At 36.8% G+C, this 23,480-nt stretch overlaps 1 protein-coding gene across 2 annotated transcripts in view; it reads right to left on the bottom strand.

Annotated features, from left to right (window-relative positions):
- GOLM2 (golgi membrane protein 2) overlaps positions 1-23,480 on the bottom strand; it is a 112,732-nt gene that overhangs the window by 23,811 nt on the left and 65,441 nt on the right. For both annotated transcript variants that reach the window (XM_060005147.1, XM_060005148.1), the window contains exons 7-8: positions 11,129-11,227; positions 9,448-9,618 (exon numbers count right to left, since the gene is read on the bottom strand). In XM_060005147.1, the coding sequence (XP_059861130.1) occupies positions 9,448-9,618; positions 11,129-11,227 (270 nt within the window). The remainder of the gene's footprint in view (positions 1-9,447; positions 9,619-11,128; positions 11,228-23,480) is intronic.

Raw genomic sequence — 23,480 nt, 5'->3', positions numbered from 1 at the left:
TCTGCCTTTCTCTGTTTAAACTGAATGGATATCTCTCCCTCTGCCTCTTTTTTCCTGCCTTTAAAAATGTATCTTAGGGATTTCCTGGTGCAGTGGTTGAGAGTCCGCCTGCTGATGCAGGGGACACGGGTTCGTGCCCCGGTCGAGGAAGATCCCACATGCCACGGAGCGGCTGGGCCCGCGAGCCACGGCCGCTGAGCCTGCGCATCCGGAGCCTGTGTTCCGCAGCGGGAGAGGCCACAGCAGTGAGAGGCCCGTGTACCGCCAAAAAAAAAAAAAAAGAAAAAAAAAAAGTATCTTAAAGAATCTCTTACTTTTCTCTAATATTTGCATGAGTATTAAGTGTTGTGTGTATGTATATATATTTTACATATACATATTATGTAAACATATAATTTTATAGTTAGACATATTATTATGGAATATGTTGAAATTAGGGAATTTGAAATTATTTCACTAAGGGGAGGAGACAAAAGAGAGGAGATTCTCAGTAAAAGGGTGGGTAAACTCATACAGTATTTCCATAATCATGTTTTGGTTTGTACCAATAGTTTATTGCACAATGACCTGGAGAGAGCCACCTTGATACTGACTGAAAACAAAACGAAGATTAAAAACTTTCTTGGGGGCCTTCCTGGTGGCGCAGTGGTTGAGAGTCCGCCTGCCAACGCAGGGGACACGGGTTCGTGCCCCAGTCTGGAAAGATCCCACATGCCGCAGAGCGGCTAGGCCCGTGAGCCATGGCCGCTGAGCCTGCGTGTCCGGAGCCTGTGCTCTGCAACGGGAGAGGCCACAACAGTGAGAGGCCCGCGTACCGCAAAAAACAAAAACAAAAACAAAAAACAAAAAAAAACTTTCTTGAATATCATGTTCCAAAAACTTTTTATTCATCTTATATTTTTTCTCAGTTATATCCAAATGATGTCAGTAATAATAATGCCAGTTTCTCTAAACTAAACCACTTCTGCATAAATCATTTTTATAATGTAAAATGATTAAATTTTTTGTACTACTACAGTAATTATTTCACATATATATACTTACTGTTTAAATTTTTTTAAAAATAAAAATTCAGGTTTAACCATTTATTTGGGTCTCCTTTTCCTTATGAAGGGCCCTGTGTCACATTAAATAAATTTGTAGGGTTTTTTTTCCTGTTAATCTTTCTCAGTTTAATTTTCAGACCCAGCCAGGGATCCTAAAAAGGTCATGGAAAAATTTTTCCTCCCCTTCAACAGTTAATTACATAATGATGTGGTATATACACTAATGATAATATGTTCAATGGATTGAAGTACAGTTGACCCTTGAACAACATGGGGGTTAGGGGTACTGACCCTCTGCAGAGTCAAAGATCTACATATAATTTAAAGTTGCACCTCCATACATGCAGCAACCACATCCTCAGATTCAATCAACTGCAAACTGTGTAGTACTGTAGTATTTACTAGTGAAAAAAATCCACATATAAGTGGACCCATGCAGTTCAAATCCATGTTGTTCAAGGGTCAACTATACAGTGAGAAGGGAATGATTGATTTGGTCAAGACAGTAGGGATATGAGAAGGGCTTTATCAAATAGATGCCAGCAGAGCACAGCTTTAAAGTACAATTAGGAGTTTGCCAGAAATAGAACAAGAAAAGGAACTATTAAAGAACTTTTCCAAAACTTTAAAAGTATAGAGGAGGTAGTGGATACAGTGAAAAAGCAGTGAACCTGAAGATAAGGGACCTAGATAATAGTCCTGGTTGTTCCACTATTTGCCTCAAGTAAATTAAACACTCTGGATCTAAATTTTCTTGTCTGTAAAATGAAGAAATCACATAATAGTGGAGTCTCAAACTTTAATGTTAATATAAATAAGGTCTAGGGTAGGGTCTGAAATCTTAACAATCACAGGTGATGTGGATGCTGCTAGTCCAGAGTAGTGAGTAATAGGGCATTAGATTATCTCTAATGGTTCTATTAGGAAACCATTGACCAAAACCACCCACCTTGGCCAGACATGGTAATAACCACCTGCATGAGTAGTCTCACAACAGGAGGTCCTGATAATGAACACAGTGCTGCCACCACAAACCAACCAGGAGAATTTGGTTCCCAAAGAAGGGAGGAGACACCAGTCCATAAAATGTCCTGCCAACCTCCCAGAAACCCTCCTGCTGGAAACCATCTTGACTGAGAGATGCACACGCCATCAGGAAGGGCCTTGAATAGGACCAAATATGGGCACAGGCAAGAAGACTGGCCAGAGACAACCCAGAAAGCTAACCCTATTACCATAAAACCTGAGACTGCAAGCCAAGTGGCAGAGCAGTTATCCTGGGTTCCCTTACCTTGCTGCTCTCTGCTCGAGCACTCCTTTCCAATAAAGTCTTTTGCTTTGTCAGTAAATGCGTCTCCATGGACAACTCATTTCCAAGTGTTAGACAAGAGACCACTCTAGGGCCCTGGAAGGAGTCCCCCTTCTGGTAACAGTTCCTTGTATATACCTTAAATACTTGTTTTCTATTCTATTCTATTTTTCCTTTTTGGTCACTCTGCGCAGCATGCAGAATCTTAGTTCCCCGACCAGGGATGGAACCTGCACCTCCTGCAGTGGAAGCATGGAGTCTTAACTGCTGGACTGCCAGGAAGTCCCAAATGTTTATTTAAAATAATTCTTCTACTATATAGAAACTTTTAGGCAAGTAAGATTTTGAGAAGGATAAAACCAAAGAAGAAAACAGTAAGGATTAAAAAAAAGGATAAAATTGTAATTAAAACTACATTTGAGGCTAGTCATAGAACTTGATAAACTGACAGTGAAATTCTTCTGGAAGAACAGAGAAAAATTTAGTTTTTAAAAAATTTTAAGGTAGGTTCAGATTATTATAAAGCAATGTAATGAATGTGTATTGCCTATGTAATGAAGCCTCCATAAAAACCCATGGAGATTTAGGGAGATTGGCATGCTTGGAACAGGCATGGAAGCTCTGTGCTGTCCTATGCAACTCTTCCGTATAGCTCCTCCTGAGTTCTAGTTTTTATAAGCTGGTAATCTAGTAAGTAAAATGTTTCTCTGAGTTCTGCAAGCTGCTCCAGCAAATTAATTGCACCCAAGAAGGTGGCTGTTGGTACCTTAGATCCTCATCCAGTCAGTTAGAAATATAGGCAACAATCTGGACTTGTAATTGGCATCTGAAGTGGGGGAGGACTGAGCCCTTAACCTGTGAGATCTGAGGTTATCTCCAGGTAGATAGTGTCAGAATTGAGTTAATCTGTAGATACCCAGCTGGTGTTAGAGAATTGCTTAGTGGTGTGGGAAAAACCCACACACATGGGAACTGGTATCAGAATCGTACCATATGCTAGGGATAAAGACAAGAAATGGAAAAAAATGGAAATTCTAGAGAGAGATAAAAATAGTGAAATAATATAATGTGAGTTTATGTGTGTACAAGATAAACCAGAAGTAAATATCACAAAGGGAAAATAAATAATAATCCTCGGACAAATGGTTATCAAGATAGAGACAACTAAATTTGGATCACTGTATATTCCAAAGAGGTCAAATAATCCATTCGTGGTAAAAAAAAATAAATGAAAATTGAGTAGTATATTTACAGCCAGAAAAAGGACAGATGATTTGCAATAAAAGAAATGAAAGTTGTCGTAAGAGTCAAGATGGATATGTTGGAATATACACAAATAAAAACCTATTGTGTTAAGTTCAGCTAAGTTGTAGGATACAAGATCAACAAACAAAAATCAGTCATTACTGGAGAAATGTGGAGGAAAGGGAACCCTTATGCTCTTGGTAGGAATGTAAATTGGTGTAACCACTACGGAAAACAGTATGAAGGTTCATCAAAAAATTAAAAATAGAATTACCATATGATCCAGAAATTCCATTTTGGGTATTTATCTGAAGAAAATGAAAACACTAACTTGAAACAGGCACCCCCATGTTCATTGCAGCATTATTTACAATAGCCAAGATACGGAAACAACCTAAGTGTCCATTGGTGGATGAATGGACAAAGAAAGTGTGGTATATATATGCAACGAAATATTATTTAGCAACAAAAAAGAATGAAATCTTGCTATTTGCAACAACATGGTTGAACCTTGATGGTACTATGCTATGTGAAATAAGTAAGTACCATATGATCTCTTTTATATGTAGAATCTAAGAAAAAGTAAAACAAACAAATAAAAATCAAGCTCATAGGGACTTCCCTGGTGGCACAGTGGTTAAGAATCTGCCTGTCAATGCAGGGGACACAGGTTTGATCCCTGGTCTGGGAAGATCCCATATGCCATGGAGCAACTAAGCCCGTGAGCCACAACTACTGAGCTTGCGCTCTAGAGCCCACAAGCCACAACTAGTGAAGCCTGCATGTCCTAGAGCCCAGCCCGTGAGCCCGCATGCCGCAACTACTGAGTCCACGCACCGCAAATACTGAATCCTGTGTGCTCTAGGGCCCACGTGCCGCACCTACTGAACCCATGTGCTGCAACTACTGAAGCTCCTGTGTCTAGAGCCCGTGGTCTGCAACAAGAGAAGCCACTGCAATGAGAAGCCCACACGCTGCAACGAAGAGTAGCCCCCGCTTGCCACAATTAGAGAAAGCCCACAGCAATAAAGACCCAATGCAGCCAAAAAGAAAGAAAAAAAAAATCAAGCTCATAGATACAGAGAACAGATTGGTGGTTGGCAGAGGTTGGGGGTGGGGACATGGGAGAAATGGGTGAAGGGACGTCGAAAGGTAAAAAGAAAAAAAAAATGTAGTTGATGTAAAATACTCATAAAATTTTTGAATCATATTCAAAATATTGATTTTTTATATATATATATATACACATGTTTATGCTAATGTATATAACACAGGTATATTTTTACAGTATATTTAAAAACACGATTATTTCTAAAAGAGTGAAAATAAAATACCATTCTAAGATGAACCCAAATATTAGCAATTCTTAGAAATTTGCATTAAAAATTTTAAAACCAAAAGCCAAGTAAACAAATAAATCAGTCATATTTCTATGCACTAGCAATGAACAATCTGAAAAGGAAATCAAGAGAACAATTTGATTTACAATAACATAAAAAAGAATTAAATGTTTAGGAATAAATTTAACCAAGGAGGCATAAGACTTGTACACTGAAAACTACAAAAACTGCTGAAGAAAATTAAAGATACCCTAAATAAATGGAAAGACATCCCATCTTCATGGATTGGAAGACCTAATATTGTTCAAACGATAATACTCTCCAAAGTAATCTACAGATTTAATGTAATTCCTATTAAAATCCCAACTGTCTCTTTAGTAGAAATAGACAAGCAGATCCTAAAATTCACATGGAATTGTAAGAGATGCCAAACAGTCAAAATAATCTTATAAAGAAGGGCAAAGTTGGAAGACTCACAGTTCCCAATTTCAAAACTTACTACAAAGTGACAGTAATCAAAACAGTGTGCTCCTGGCATCTGGTCTCAATGGAACAGAATTAAGAATCCAGAATAAACCCATACATGTGTGGTCAACTGATTTTCAACAAGGATACCAAGGCTGTTCAATGGAGAAAGAAGGTGTCCTCAACAAATAGTGCTAGGACAACTGAATACCGATGCACAGAAGAACATAGTTGGATCCTTACCTCATACCGTATATAAATATTAACTTAAAATAGATAAAAAACTTACATATAAGAGCTAAAACTATTATTGTTGTGACCATTTTGCAATGTATACAAACACTGAATCATCATGTTGTACACCTGAAACTAATATAGTATTGTAAATCAATTATACCTCAAGTTAAAAAAAGAGCAAAAACTATGAGGTTCTTAGAAGAAAACATGACCTTTTTGATTTGGCAAAGGTTTCTTAGATATGACGCCAAAAGCATGAACAACAAAAGAAAAATAGACAAACTGGACTTCATCAAAATTTAAAACTTTGTGCATCATAGAACACTATCAGAGAGTGAAAAAACAAATGATAGAATGGGTAAAAATATTTGCATATCATACATCTGATGAGGGTTTAGTATTCAGAATATATAAATTATGCTTAAAACTCAACAGCAAAGACAAACAACCCAATTTTAAAATGGGCAAAGGACTTGAATATACATTTCTCTAAAGAAGATATACAAATGGCCAACAAGTACTTGAAAAGATGCTCAATGTCATTAGTCATTAGGGAAATGCAAATGAAAATCACAATGAGATACCACTTCACAGGCACTAGGATGGCAACAGTAAAAACAACAGCAACAGTGGAAAGTACTGATAGTGTTGACAGGGATGTCGAGAAACTGGAGCTCTCGTGCATTGCTGATGGAACCGTAAAATGGTGCAGCTGCTGTGGAAAATAGTTTGGCAGCTTCCTATAAAGCTAAACATAGAATTACCATATAATCCAGCAATTCTACATCTAGGTACACAAAGAATTGAAAACAAGTGTTCAACAAAAGCTTGTAAATGAATGTTCATTGCAGCACTATTCACAATAGCCCAAAAGTGGAAACAATCCAAATACCCATCTACAGATGAATGGATAAACAAAATGTATTCATACAATTGAATATTATCCAGCCATAAGAGAAATAAAGTCCTGATACCTGTGACAACATGGCTGAACTTTGAAAACAGTACGCTAAGAAAAAGAAGCCAGACACAAAAGGCTACATATTGTATGATTCCATTTACATGAAATATCCAGGATTCCAGGTGAATCCATAGAGTCAGAAAATAGGTTAGTCATTGCCAAGGACTGTGGGTAGGAGAAAATGGGGAGTGACTGCTTAATGCGTACAGGGTTTTCTTTTGTAGTGATGAATACTTTCTGGAACTAGACAGTTGTAATGATTGCACATTATAAATGTACTAAATACCGCTGAATTGTGCACTTTGGTGAATTCTATATGTATTTTACCACAATTTTAAACTTACTTTTAATTTCTAAAAAAATCATTTGCATGATACAATAAAGTCTCATATCACAAAAGGCATAAGAGGAAACTGCAGTAAAGTTAATTTATCAAAGGTTAGCATCTGAATTATTCATAAAGATTCGACAGAAAGGTATAGGATCAATCTCCAAAGTTATCAGGCTCAGTGGTCAAAACTGATGCACAGATTATATACCAAGCTATAATTATAGTATAATTCCTCACATAAAAATGGACAGGCGGGCTTCCCTGGTGGCGCAGTGGTTGAGAGTCCGCCTGCCGATGCAGGGGACGCGGGTTCGTGTCCCGGTTCGGGAAGATCCCACATGCCGCGGAGCGGCTGGGCCCGTGAGCCATGGCCGCTGAGCCTGCGCGTCCGGAGCCTGTGCTCCACAACGGGAGAGGCCACAACAGTGAGAGGCCCGCGTACCGCAAAAAAAAAAAAAAAAAAAAAAAAATGGACAGGCCAACAGAAAGTAAATGCCTATTAAAACACCCTTAAGGAATCATTATATTCTAAATGCCTTACAAAAGAGTTAAAAAGCAAATGTGGCCAGGCCTTAGGGAAAGAAATAAATGTAAACATCTCCAGTGACATTGTAAAACTGTTCTAGAGAACAATCTGACATTATGTAACAGGAGCTATAAAGTTAGTCAAGTACTTTGACCTAATAAATTCAGTTAGGGGACTACACTTTTAAAGGAATACCCAAAGTAGGAGAAGCAGGAAATAATTTGAAAAAAAGATATTCATAATCATGACATCTAACATAAGAAAATACAAAATAATTTAAATAATCAAAGAGTAGAGCTAAATGAACTATTATTATTGCCTAAACACAATGGAATATATGCATATGTCTACATGTGTGTATATGTATATATGTATATTTTTAAATCACAACTACATAACTATTTGATAGGTTAAAACACAGGTAAGAAATAATGCCAAAGTAAATCACAAAATAGTGCTCACATTGATTTCAACTCTATATATACATTGAAAAGAATTCAGAGTAAGATTTTAAAACTCAATAGGCTCTTTTAAAAATAAATTGTAGGGAATTCCCTGGTGGTCCAGTGGTTAGGACTCCATGCTTCCACTGCAGGGAGCACGGGTTTGATCCCTGGTTGGGGAACTAGGAACCCACATGCCACACGGCACAGACAAAAAAAAAAAAAAAAATTGTGGAATGTAGTAATTTCCTGGTGATCATTTTCCAATCACATTCTTTATCCAAAGACTGGTTAAAAAAAAGAGAGGTAAGACAACAATAAAAATTTTTATAGAATAAACTATAAGTAGAAGAAAATCTTAAGTGATAAAATTAAGATATTTTACCTTAGTAAGATTCTGACCTTACTATACACCTCTTTTTTTGAGATAAAAGTTTTGAAGCCAATTCCCCAACAAGATTTGGAGGTAATATTTTTTCACTGTATTTAAAATGTTAACCATATTCTTGTAAATAAAAATATTTTTTATATAATACTTTAGTCAAGATACATGGATACGCTTTAAAATGTCAAGGAAGGAAAGTCAATTAAATGTACACAAACTATATATTCATATAGATGCAGAAATATGAATAACTGTCATAAGACCAATTTAAAAATGTAACACTGTGCAGTTATCACAGTACAAACAACCTGTGTACAAGTAAATGCCTAAACACTGCTCTGAAGAGTTGTTGCCAAAGAAGCCATCATTAAAAGTAAACAAAAGCAAACTGGAGCTTTCAGACATTCTGTCTATTCAGAAGTTGAAGGGAAGAAGCCTTAAAAAGCAGAAGCAGTGAAAAGTACAGTTTAAGAGAGCTGGTCTAAGAGCCACTGTCCTGTCCCCAATTCTGTCTACTACTGGAATTTTTTCTTATACATCTTGAAAATCTACCAATTAGAAAATTATGCAGATTAACAGGTATTGTCCATTTATCATAATCAATACCTCTGAAACAATTAAGCAGTCAAACATTATTACACAGTATTATGAGTTTGTTCAATTTCTTTCACTTCTAGCACCTAAATGAAGCAAACTGCAATTGGAGGGAATGGAGAAGGAAACAGCATTGAACTTTCTACCATGGCAGTCTTTATTTCTTCCAGAACTCATTTTTCAAAACTCTTTATCTTCCCTCCTTTCTAATCAAAGTTTTCATATATTAGCCTAACAAAATATATCTTCTCTCACTTCTCAGAAAAATTTTACATTCATAAGAACTAATAGCATTTTTTAAAATCAACTCACCTGAAATTTATTTTTTAACACTGGAAAACAAGAGAAGTTTTTGAAAGTGTTCTTTAAAATATCTCTATCCATTTAAAACCTGCTTTTCTTTTAAATTTTATAACCGCCATACTTTCTCTTTGTATGTATATAACTTCACTATACATCCATTAGTTAGAGATTATAATAATGAAAACCTTAATTCAGACTTGTAAATAAATATATTATATTTAAAGAAATCTTTTCAGCATAATATTCATCAACTGATTCTTACTTTGCTTCAATTTATGGAGATCACCGGCTCGATCCTTAGTAGCCTGCTTTAGAATATCTGCTTGAATTCTGGGTTCACTCTCCAAGTTAGGGCCTGGAATTAAATGTTGAAGAGGATTGGAAGGCTTCTGTTTTGAAGTTCTGGGGTTTCCATTGTGGTTTACATGAGAATCTATGGCATAAAAACATCAAATTAAGGTCATATTTTGCAGAAGAATTTCATAAGATGTACCTGAGAAAAGGTAAGACACTGTTATCTGATACTGGGTAGTCAGGTAGCTTTTTTTTAAAGCTTTATTTCATTTCTTTAATCAAATCTTATAACCAATGTGATTTTAGTTGTGTGAAGTTTACTAATCATTCCCAGGTGGGTATCTTTAGTATTGATTATAAACCTATTCATCAATGGAATATATATCAATAGTAGAAACCCAAAGATTAAAATGTCAGTGATACCTGTAACTTTTCTTCCCTCCAAATTCTATATTGCTGTCAGAAATCTCCAAAATCCAATAAGGCTCTTAGAATTTCTAATCTTGAAGTCATTTTCATCTACACAGCGACATAACTGTTAACTCTTGATTCTTTCTTATTAGTATCTCCTGGATATAACTTTTCTTTCCCCCACCTTCCTTTTTACTCATCAAAGCCTCGATTTAGATCTTTATTACAATTAATTTTAATTATATCAATTCTCATTTTAGGGGAATATTTCTGTAAAATTGAGTAGGTACTCAGTAGAAAACACACAGATAAGTACAGAGTAGGGAGTTTAATACAGGCGGATCTCATTTTATAGAAGGTCTCTGTGAGATAAACTTGAACACATTTTGGAGAAGGTAAATATATATATACTGGTAGTGATGAAAGGGAACGTAGTCCAGAGTGGCAGAACAAATAATTCTTCCACTCTTAATAGTCCAGTAGACAAAGTTCATTTTGTAATGATCTCTCCCTGAGCTTTTTTCTTTTTTTTAATGAATCAGTTATATATACACATATGCTCCCATATCTCTTCCCTCTTGCGTCTCCCTCCCTCCCACCCTCCCTATCCCACCCCTCCAGGAGGTCACAAAGCACCAAGCTGATCTCCCTGTGCTATGCGGCTGCTTCCCACTAGCTATCTACCTTACGTTTGGTAATGTATAAATGTCCATGCCTCTCTCTCGCTTTCTCACGGCTTACCCTTCCCCCTCCCCATATCGTCAAGTCCATTCTCTAGTAGGTCTGTGTCTTTTTTCCCGTCTTACCCCTAGGTTCTTCATGACCTTTTTTTCCCTTAAATTCCATATATATATCGGTTAGCATACGGTATTTGTCTTTCTCTTTCTGACTTACTTCACTCTGTATGACAGACTCTAGGTCTATCTACCTCATTACAAATAGCTCAATTTCGTTTCTTTTTATGGCTGAGTAATATTCCATTGTATATATGTGCCACATCTTCTTTATCCATTCATCCGATGATGGACACTTAGGTTGTTTCCATCTCCGGGCTATTGTAAATAGAGCTGCAATGAATCTCCCTGAGCTTTTATCAGTCGTTTGATGATATACAAAGTTAAGTAGAATAATGAATGATACTTCACTGTGCTGCTAAATGACATCTTTTATTCACTATGTAACAATACATGACCAGAAAATTGATTTTCAAATGGAATTTTAAGAATAAGACTTCATACCTGGAACCATATTTGGGGAGAGAGGTTGTCCAGTTGGAAGATGGGAGATTACTTGATGACTTTCATATTGAGAAAAGGAAACAGGCGGTTTCTTTAAAGCTAAAATTAAAAACAGATCCATATTATTCCCCGTGATATTATGGTTTCTAAATACCAACCACCATGAATCTGTTTACATTACACTAATCCTATGATGCTTACTCTAATTTTGTAATCCTTATAATTGGTATATTAACTAATTAATTTATGGTTACTAATTGATATATTGCACCATCCATCACAGATTTTGATGATCAATAAATCTGACCAGAATACAAGATAGGAATTCTGTCTTGTTCATCACTATATCCCCAATACCTAGAATAGTGCCTGGCATATAACAGGAGCTCAATTAAAATTTGATGAATGAATAAATAAATGAATCTCTTCAGATACAGTGAGACCTTTTTATATGGATAGCATAAATAAAAATTGACATTTATAGATTAGGCAAAGCTATGAGAATATGCTACTCTAAGCTGCTCAGATTTTAAATAAAAACTAAATATGACTGATTCAACAAGTTCAGGTTTTAGTTTTGAAAAGGGAATTTTTTTTAACATCTTTATTGGAGTATAATTGCTTTACAATGGTATGTTAGTTTCTGCTTTATAACAAAGTGAATCAGTTATACATATACATATGTTCCCATATCTCTTCCCTCTTGTGTCTCCCTCCCGCCCACCCTCCCTATCCCACTCCTCCAGGTGGTCACAAAGCACGGAGCTGATCTCCCTGTGCCATGTGGCTGCTTCCCACTAGCTATCTATTTTACATTTGGTAGTGTATAAATGTCCATGCCACTCTCTCACTTTGTCACAGCTTACCCTTCTCCCTCCCCATATCCTCAAGTCCATTCTCGAGTAGCTCTGTGTCTTTATTCCCATCTTACCCCTAGGTTCTTCAAGACCTTTTTTTTTCCCCTTAGATTCCATATATATGTGTTAGCACATGGTATTTGTTTTTCTCTTTCTGACTTACTTCACTCTGTATGACAGTCTCTAGGTCCATCCACCTCACTACAAATAACTCAATTTCGTTTCTTTTTATGGCTGAGTAATATTCCATTGTATATATGTGCCACATCTTCTTTATCCATTCATCCGATGATGGACACTTAGGTTGCTTCCATCTCCTGGCTATTGTAAATAGAGCTGCAATGAACATTGTGGTACATGACTCTTTTTGCATTATGGTTTTCTCAGGGTATATGGCCAGTAGTGGGATTGCTGGGTCATATGGTAGTTCTATTTGTAGTTTTTTAAGGAACCTCCATACTGTTTTCCATAGTGGCTGTATCAATTTACATTCCCACCAGCAGTGCAAGAATGTTCCTGAAAAGGGAATTTTTAAGTTTTCTACAAAAAGCTTTACTAGCCAAGATGTACTTACTTAGAGTTGGGACTTTCTTCTCTTTCTTCTCTTAAGAAATAAAGGCAATAGGGAAAAAGATCATTTTTCACTCACTCCACTGCAACCTTGGGCAGCTTAATGTGACAGAAAGGCAGAGAGCAAGAAGGAAACTAGAGAGAAGGCAAACAGATAAAGAGAAAAAAAAATAGAGAGCCCATCTATAAGATATGGTTAGTGGCACATTTTATTCTTCTAAAACTTTGGTGTGGCAGACACGATGCTTTGTGACCCCATTTCATTATATTTTTCCTAGGCACAGAGGAAGATAAGCCTTCCTTACTTTTATGTGCCACGAAACTGGGTTCTAACCATAAGAATGTAAGTGAAACAGAATGTAAGTGAAACAGAATGAGCCACTTCCAACTATGCCAATAAAATCTTCTGTGCAAATCACCTACAATCTCTCTTCCCTTCTGTCACAAATTAGGAGGCTACATATGAAGATAGTGGCATCAAATAATGGAAGAGGACACTGCTTAGAGAGAGCTGCAAAGAGAATCATAAAACCTGCATCAGTCTGTAATGTGAACAATAAATGAAACTTTATTGCTTTAAGCAATTGCAATTTGGGGATTATTTGTTAATACATAACAGCCTCGTCAGTCCTAACTAGTATACTTGGGTTATTTTTATAATCCTCAAAGTTTATTTCGGTGACTGTATTTCATTTATTATTATATAGATTTCTAAACTTAAGGACCCAAGAAGTTTAAAATTCACTCTAAGAAAGCAACCCATTCAAATTTACAGAAAGTTGAGGTTCTCTATATCTTACTGTGTTCCCCCATTTCCTTGTTCGTATTGCCAGCTGCAATGCCCAACACCCACCACTGCACGTAAGACAGCTAAATAACAACAATCAGCTAACATCTTTAAAGAGCAGTACTTTCCCAGGTTTAACACCATTTTGATTTGCTAACAGACTCTGAGGACAACTAAGCATCTGGTAGATATACTGGAAAGAGAAGTCAGTCACAATGTACAAACATATGGATCACTGTTGGACCCTAGCTGGCTCCAGTACTATATAAACCAAAAGACAAGAGAGGGTACTTTCAATACTAAACAGGAAGTGATCATACATGTTCTTAGCTTTATTTAATAATGCCTCCTGCCCAAGAACAAGGTGACTATTCAGAGGCAAAACTATGAAGATTTAGATGGGTAGAAAAAGCTGGATTAAAAAGAGTCTTTATATATGGGTTCGATCCCCGGTTGGGCAACTAAGATCCCACATGCCATGTGGTGCAGCCAAAAAGAAAGAGCCTTTATAAAACATCCAGAGGAGTTTAGAACTGATATACAGGCATACCTTTGATATTGCAGGTTCAGTTCTAGACCACTGCAATAAAGTGAATATCACGATAAAGTGAGTTGCATGCATTTTTTTGGTTTCCCAGTGCATATAAAAGTTATGTTTACACTATACAGTAGTCTATTAAGTGTACAGTAGAATTATGTCTAAAAATCAATGCGTACACACCTTAATTTAAAAATACTTCATTGTTAAAAAATACTAAACATTACCTGAGCCTTTAGCAAGTCATAATCTTTTTGTTGGTGGAAGGCTTGAAATATTGCAAGAATTACCGAAATGTGACACAGAGACAATGAAAAGAGCAAATGTTGTTGGGAAAATGGCACTGATAGATTTGCTTGACACAGGATTGCCACAAACCTTCAATTTGTAAAAAAACACGATCTGTGAAGTACTGTAAAGCTAAGCACAATAAAACACGGCGTGTCTGTAGCAGAAACTATACAGTCAAGCCTTGACATCCATGGGGGACTGGTTCCACGACACCCGACCCCACCCCCATGCTCAAGTCCCTTAGTCAGTCTTCCTTATCCATGGTTCTGCATCTGAGGATTCAAACAATCACGGAGTGCAAATATAGTATACAATCTGAGGCTGGTTGAATCCACCAAGGAGGAACCTGAGGACGTGACTGTGGTAATATGGAGCCTTATAAGTTTGACGTGAATTACTACATTTCTGTAAAAATTTAGAAAAATAGAAAACCAGAAAGAAATTTAAAATGAGCTGTAATTCTACCACTTAAAGATAACCACTGCTACCATTTCAAGATTATCTGTTTTGTTTTTTTCTGTACATTACACCATATACCATAAACAAAATTAGGATACCATCATATATACTATCTTATAATCTGATTTTTATTTAATATTTTACATACATTTTTCTATGTCATCCCATTTTCTTTTACAGCATTCCTAAATGGTAGTACTGAATCAAAACTTCCAACTTACTAGGTTTGGCTAGAAAGATCTGGGTAAAGAATTGCCACAAGGACTTTAGAGTGCCATAAACTGCATCAGCTAAGCTAGTTGGTGGATAGACTTTTACTACTTAGGAAAAAGTAATGTGTGTTCTGTAAACACTTTGGTTTCTATGCTTTCACTGTGACTTTTTTGTTTATTTTCCTAGAAAAGTTCCTTTAAAAAAAACTCCAGCCTTTTTCCTTTGTTGAACTAAGGAGAGAGGTGATTTATTTATATCTAGGACAAGACAGAGGCTTTCCTAGGAGCCAGAATTAACAGTTACAGTTAGTGGTACCAAAACAAATGAACATCCGAAAAATTACCAGTGGACTTGGACACAAAATAAGACTGCTAATCTTGCTCTCCGATTTTGGATAGGATTCTTCAGACTTTTTTCTATACACATACAAGTATCTAATTTTTCCTCCACAAAAATGAGATTATATTGTACGTGCTTCCTTGTAACCTTTTTTTCATTAAAAAAATCATAGGTATATTGGGAATTCCCTGGCAGCCCAGTGGTTAGGACTCTGCACTTTCATTGCCGGGGGCCCAGGTTCAATCTCTGGTTGAGGAACTAAGATCCCACAAGCCACATGGCGTGGCCAAAAAAAAAAAATCATAGATATATGTATATGTTAATAAAAACAGCTCAACACTATCTTTTTTAATGACTACATATCACATTTATGGATAAAACACATTTAATGAACTAATAAGCTTACCTATATGGTCTTCAATTTATCATTATAAATAATTTTATGGTGAGAATTTTTGTAACTACATGATAGAGTGAGTTCTCAGGGAAGTACTAAACACTAGGTCAATGACTATGTGTACTTATTAAACAAATTAAGAGAAACGATAAATGTGAGCTCAAAGACAACTGAAGTCTGGGAAAGAATTAAGACACTGAAAAGAATGCAAACAATTATGTATGATATTAAAGTTATAATCTGTGATATACTTTACTCAGGTCCTCTCCATTGACGACCACTGAGAGCCAGGGGAAAACATACAAGTCAACAGAGAATAGCATGCTGCTATCAGATAATATCATGAATAACTAGGCTGTTAAAATATATATCATTGATAAAGCCATTATTAAGTAAAATTACCAAACATAAAATGGTAAAACCTATTTAACATAAAGATAAAATACCGGTTCATTGCAGCTCTATTTACAATAGCCCAGAGATGGAAACAACCTAAGTGCCCATCATCGGATGAATGGATAAAGAAGATGTGGCACATATATACAATGGAATATTACTCAGCCATAAAAATAAACGAAATTGAGCTATTTGTAATGAGGTGGATAGACCTAGAGTCTGTCATACAGAGTGAAGTAAGTCAGAAAGGGAAAGACAAATACCGTATGCTAACACATATATATGGAATTTAAGAAAAAAAAATGTCATGAAGAACCTAGGGGTAAGACAGGAATAAAGACGCAGACCTACTGGAGAACGGACTTGAGGATATGGGGAGGGGGAAGGGTGAGCTGTGACAGGGCGAGAGAGAGTCATGGACATATACACACTAACAAACGTAGTAAGGTAGACAGCTAGTGGGAAGCAGCCGCATGGCACAGGGATATTGGCTCGGTGCTTTGTGACAGCCTGGAGGGGTGGGATAGGGAGGGTGGGAGGGAGGGAGACGCAAGAGGGAAGACATATGGGAACATATGTGTATGTATAACTGATTCACTTTGTTATAAAGCAGAAACTAACACACTATTGTAAAGCAATTATACCCCAATAAAGATGTTAAAAAAAAAAAAGATAAAATACCAGATACGCTAGAGCACATAGCTTTTATCCTACCACTATGATACTGGATTTTGTCTTTTTTATAAAGGAGAGCTATCAAATATAGAAATTCAATCTTTCAGCAATACTTTTTTTTTTACATCTTTATTAGAGTATAATTGCTTTACAATGGTGTGTTAGTTTCTGCTTTATAACAAATTGAATCAGTTATACATATACATATGTTCCCATATCTCTTCCCTCTTGCGTCTCCCTCCCTCCCACCCTCCCTATCCCACCCCTCCAGAAGGTCACAAAGCACCAAGCAGATCTCCCTGTGCTATGCGGCTGCTTCCAACTAGCTATCTACCTTACATTTGGTAGTGTATATATGTCCATGCCTCTCTCTCGCTTTCTCACAGCTTACCCTTCCCCCTCCCCATAGCCTCAAGTCCATTCTCTAGTAGGTCTGTGTCTTTATTCCTGTCTTACCCCTAGGTTCTTCATGACCTTTTTTTCTTAAATTCCATATATATGTGTTAGCATACGGTATTTGTCTTTCCCTTTCTGACTTACTTCACTCTGTATGACAGACTCTAGGTCTATCCACTCATTACAAATAGCTCAATTTCGTTTCTTTTTATGGCTGAGTAATATTCCATTGTATATATGTGCCACATCTTCTTTATCCATTCATCCGACGATGGGCACTTAGGTTGTTTCCATCTCTGGGCTATTGTAAATAGAGCTGCAATGAACATTCTGGTACATGACTCTTTTCGAATTATCGTTTTCTCAGGGTATATGCCCAGTTAGTGGGATTGCTGGGTCATATGGTAGTTCTATTTGTAGTTTTTTAAGGAACCTCCATACCGTTCTCCATAGTGGCTGTATCAACTTACATTCCCACCAACAGTGCAAGAAGCTTCCCTTTTCTCCACACCTTCTCCAGCATTTATTGTTTCTAGATTTTTTGATGATGGCCATTCTGACTGGTGTGAGATGATATCTCATTGTAGTTTTGATTTGCATTTCTCTAATGATTAATGATGTTGAGCATTCTTTCATGAGTTGTTGGCAGTCTGTATATCTTCTTTGGAGAAATGTCTATTTAGGTCTGCTGCCCATTTTTGGATTGGATTGTTTGTTTTCTTGTTATTGAGCTGCATGAGCTGCTTATAAATTTTGGAGATTAATCCTTTGTCAGTTGCTTCATTTGCAAATATTTTCTCCCATTCTGAGGGTTGTCTTTTGGTCTTGTTTATGGTTTCCTTTGCAGTACAAAAGCTTTGAAGTTTCATTAGGTCCCATTTGTTTATTATTGTTTTTATTTCCATGTCTCTAGGAGGTGGGTCAAAAAGGATCTTGCTGTAATTTATGTCATAGTGTGTTCTGCCTATGTTTTCCTCTAAGAGTTTGATAGTTTCTGGCCTTACATTTAGGTCTTTAATCCATTTTGAGCTTATTTTTGAGTATGGTGTTAGGGAGTGATCTAATCTCATACTTTTACATGTACCTGTCCAGTTTTCCCAGCACCACTTATTGAAGAGGCTGTCCTTTCTCCACTGTACATTCCTGCCTCCTTTATCAAAGATAAGGTGACCATATGTGCGTGGGTTTATCTCTCGGCTTTCTATCCTGTTCCATTGATCTATATTTCTGTTTTTGTGCCAGTACCATACTGTCTTGATTACTGTAGCTTTGTAGTATAGTCTGAAGTCAGGGAGCCTGAATCCTCCAGCTCCGTTTTTCGTTCTCAAGATTGCTTTGGTTATTCGGGGTCTTTTGTGTTTCCATACAAATTGTGAAATTTTTTGTTCTAGTTCTGTGAAAAATGCCAGTGGTAGTTTGATAGGGATTGCATTGAATCTGTACATTGCTTTGCGTAGTAGAGTCATTTTCACAATGTTGATTCTTCCAATCCAAGAACATGGTATATCTCTCCATCTATTTGTATCATCTTTAATTTCTTTCATCAGTGTCTTATAATTTCCTGCATACAGGTCTTTTGTCTCCTTAGGTAGGTTTATTCCTAGATATTTTATTCTTTTTGTTGCAGTGGTAAATGGGAGTGTTTTCTTGATTTCACTTTCAGATTTTTCATCATTAGTGTATAGGAATGCCAGAGGTTTCTGTGCATTAATTTTGTATCCTGCTACTTTACCAAATTCATTGATTAGCTCTAGTAGCTTTCTGGTAGCATCTTGAGGATTCTCTATGTATAGTATCATGTCATCTGCAAACAGTGACAGCTTTACTTCTTCTTTTCCGATTTGGATTCCTTTTATTTCCTTTTCTTCTCTGATTGCTGTGGCTAAAACTTCCAAAACTATGTTGAATAAGAGTGGTGAGAGTGGGCAACCTTCAGCAATACTTATTAAGTGCGTACTATATGCTAAGCACTGTTCTAAAAAGCTGGAGATTCAACGGTGGACAAAACAGACCAAGTTATATAACAAGTAAATTAAAAAGTATGTACATGGGGTGACCCAACACTGGAGCCTGCCTGGGCTCTTTGGTAGGGCTGGTGGCGGACTCTGGGAGGGCTCACGCTGGGGGTTGCTTCCCAAAACTTCTGCTGCCGGTTTCCTTGTCCTCACGGTGAGCCATGGCGACCCCCCACCTCTGCAGGAGACCCTCCAACACTAGCAGATTCCACATATAAGCGATATATGATATTTGTCTCTCCGTGCCTGAGTTGCTTCACTTAGTATGATAGTCTCTGGGTCCATCCATGTTACTGCAAATGGTATTATTTCTTTCTTAATGGCTGAATAATATTCCACTGGTATGTACCACATCTTCTTTGTCCATTCATCTGTCAGTGGATATTTGGGTTGCTTCCATGTCTTGGCTATTGTGAACGGTGCTACAGTGAACAATGCAGTGTATGTACCCTTTCGAACCATGTTTTTCTCTGGGTGTGTGCCCAGGAGTGGGATTGCTGGATTGTATGGTAGCTCTAGTTTTGGTTTTTGGGTAAACCTCCATACTGTTCTCCATAGTGGCTGTACCAATTTATATTCCCACCAACAACATAGGAGGGTTCCCTTTCCTCCACACCTTCTCCAGCGTTTGTTGTTTGTAGACTTTTTGATGATGGCAGTTCTGACTGGTGTGGGGTGATAACTCATAGTGGTTTTGATTTGCATTTCTCTAATGATTGGTGATGTTGAGCATCTTTTCATGTTAAAGACAATATATTTTTAACTATATTCACCAGATCCAATCAGCCCTTGATTTATTTCTATTGTATTAAAATGCTACTTTACACTTGAAACTAATATAAAATTGTAAATCAACCACACTTCAATAAATTAATTAATTAAATGCTACTTTAAAAAAAAGTATGTACAGAATATAATATAAATGTCAGAGTGAAAATGTTATGCATAAAGTAAAACAGGGACGTGTGAGAGAGAGTAGTGGGACATTCTATTTTAGTTGGTTGGTCAGGGGAGGTATTTCTGAAGAAGACATATTTGAGCAGAGGTATGAATGAAACATGGAGGAAGACTATTCAGGCAGAGATCAGTAAGTACAAAGGCCTTGAGACAGGAACATGCACAGCACATCTGAGGAAATGCAAAGAAAGCAGTGAAGGGAAAGCATAGAAATGAAGTCAGAGAGGAGAGGAGGGGTCATATTAGAGACAACGAACAATAAAAAATGTTAGGATAGGTAGTTTGGGGGCTGAGGGCTGGTACTAAACTGGTAATTCCAAAGGAAGCAGTAATAGTACTAATTATAATAATAGTAGCTCCCACTTTCTGAATACTTAGTATGAACCAGGCAATAATCTCATGTCACTCTCAAATCTATCTGAGATAGATATCCCCTTTCACAGATGAGGAACTGAAACTCATGACAGTAGAGATGAGACATACCTCTCACTTGACTTAAAAATTCAAAGTAGTCATTTCTGGAGAAACTGGCTGATATGCTTACAAAAGGTAATAGGAAGTTTAGGGCTAATCCTCCTCAACTTCTCTATTAGCCCTCCTGAGAACCAAAAAAGAAGTATATTTGCCTTTCACTCTCATTTTCTTATTTCAGTGACAGCTACAATCTTTAAAATGTTCACATTCCTAGTTTTCTGCCTTACAGGGCTTCACAACCCAGTGCCTGTGACGATGGAGAAGGAATATGGCACTAGTAACCAGTGGTGCTTAAATCTGGCAACACTTCAGTTTTACAGATACCACCCCGGACATACTGAATATTGGGATGGTACCTAGGTATCTGTATTTATTAAAAGCTCCAAACGTGGTTCTGTTGCACAGCTAAGAGAATAAAAGATAGAATAAAAAGCATGGGCTTTAGAGTTAGGCCAGGGCTCAAATCATGGCTCTGTAATTTATTAACTGTAAGACTTTAGTGCCTAATTTCTTAAAGCCTCAGTCTTCATCTGAAAAACAGGGATAATGCCATCTGCCCTGCATGATCAATGTGGAGAATAAGTGAGAATATTTGCTAATATATTATGATAGATGCCTAGAAAATAGTAGGTGTTCAACATATACTAAGTATTTAGAGTTGTCAAAGTTAAGCATTTATCACTAAAATGAAAAAAGAATCCAAGATTCAGGTTGAGGAAACAAAAACATTTAAATGTAAAACTACCAGCCCTAACCAATTTATTGAGCCTCCTGATTACACAGTTTGCTCACACTTAGGAATCCTGAGGAATGTTTACTTATAGTAATGTTTTTGGAAGTTCACGAAACTCTGATCAGTAATTACCCATTAAAATAGTAATCATTCAGAAGCATGAATGCTCAATACAAAACAATGATGTAACATTCTTATGTTATTTTGTTCTGCGTACATAAACAGATGTAACATGCTTGTAACTGCTCAAATATTGACCAGTGGAGCCATCTCAGCCCTCTAAGAAATACAGGTACATGTCTATAGAGACTATTAAAATGATGTTCTCATATGGCTTCTAAGACCTGGTCTGTGAACTCAAAATTCCTTCATACTTAAAAATCCATTTATATAATTTAAAAAGAATAACATGGACGTCCAATGTTAGCCATGATGTAATAACCAGTACTGGACTTACCCTCTCTCACATCCTAAACAATTTTTAATATGGACAAAATAGATAAAGCATTGGACAACCAGAGTACAAGACCAATTCTTGAAAGAAGCGATATACATGAGATGAACAGTCTCAGTGAGCAGAGGAAGCAGATTGGGCTGCTGAGGTGGCTGGAACCTGTAGGACAGAATACTATAGAAAAAGAAGCTGTGTGAAATGGGGGACAGAAATCTGCATGGATAGTCCCCTTGGGTCTCTGGCCAAGACCTGGGCTGTGTATACATACGGTGAGACTCTATGGGGCCTAACACACAGTACCTGCTGCAGGGCTGAGAGCTGAACAAAAAAAACAGAGGTCATGTAGCACTTGGAGACGACTGGATCTCTGGCCCACAGTACAGAATCTTCACTGAGCATCTTGGGCATTCAAATGAAATGCTAAAAGTCTACTTTAAAAGAAGGGATCACACCTTGGAGTTAAGGGCCATGTCCTCAGACTAAGAACAAAATCAACACTGACCTGCCCAAACAAAGCATAAAACCAAGCCTAACAGATTTAACTGTCTGCAAGAAAAAAACTCAGCACCCTTTAAAAGAAGACAACAAAATCCATTCATACAGTACACGATAAAGTTACTAAGCATATAAAGAAATAGGCAATACCACCCGTAATCAAGAAAAAAAGCAATCAACAGAAACAGACTCAAAAATGATCCATTTGTATAAACTAGCAAACAAGGACTGGTAAACAACTGTTTTACACACACACACACACACACACACACACACACAAAGATTTAAAGGGAAAGATAGGGATATCCAACAGAGAAGTGGAAACTAAAACAAGAACCACATGGAAATTCTAGAGCTGAAAATACATCTGAAATGAAAAACTACACTAGATGGGTTCTGAACAGCAGTCTAAACACTGCAGAAAAAGGGGTCAATGAACTTGAAGACAAATCAAAGACATTAAAAAGTTGAAAGAGAAAAATTATTGTAAAAAAATGAACAAAAACTTCAGTGACATGTGGGACAATATCAAGCAGTCTGCAATGCATGTACTTTGAGTCTTAGGAAAAAAATAGGACAGAAAAATTTCTAAATAATATTCGAATTTGAATAAAGGCTGAAAATTCACCAAATTTGGTGAAAAATATCACCCCCCAGATTAAATAACCTCAGGGAATTCCAAGCAGAATAAGTACAAAGAAAAACGAGACCAAGGCACACCTTAGTCAAACTGATAAAAATGAAAGCTAAAGAGAAAAATTTTAAAGCAGTTAGAGAAAACGAATACACACTAATACAAAAGCACAACAGAAAGAATAACGGTTGACTTAGAATCATTGTTGGCTAGAAGGCAATGGAACTGTGTCTTTAAAGGGCTGAAAGAAAAAAAAAACAACAACCATATTTCTATATCCAGTAAAAATATCCCTCAAAATGAGTATGAAATAAAAATGTTTTCAGATAAACAAGAGTTGGAAAAATTTGTTGCTAGAAGACCTGCATTTCAAGAAATGCTTAAGGAAGTTCTTCAAGCTGAAGGGAAAATGATAATCAAGATAGAAATTAGAATCCATGGGAAGGAATAATGAGCACTGTTTAAGTGGTAAGTATGTGGTAAATATAAGAGACCATAATATTTTCTTCTCCCATTTTCTTAAAAGGTTTTTTTTAAAAATTTATTTATTCATAATTTTGGCAGCCTTAGGTCTTTGTTGCTGCACGTGGGCTTTTCTCTAGTTGCGGCGAGTGAGGGCTACTCTCCATTGCAGTGCACGGGTTTCTCATTGCGGTGCCTTCTCCTGTGGCA

The sequence above is a fragment of the Delphinus delphis genome, chromosome 2 (assembly GCF_949987515.2).
Source record: "Delphinus delphis chromosome 2, mDelDel1.2, whole genome shotgun sequence".
Lineage (NCBI taxonomy): Eukaryota > Metazoa > Chordata > Mammalia > Artiodactyla > Delphinidae > Delphinus > Delphinus delphis.
The sequence above is the reverse complement of the archived record's forward strand: the minus strand, read 5'-3'. Positions and strand labels throughout refer to the sequence as shown.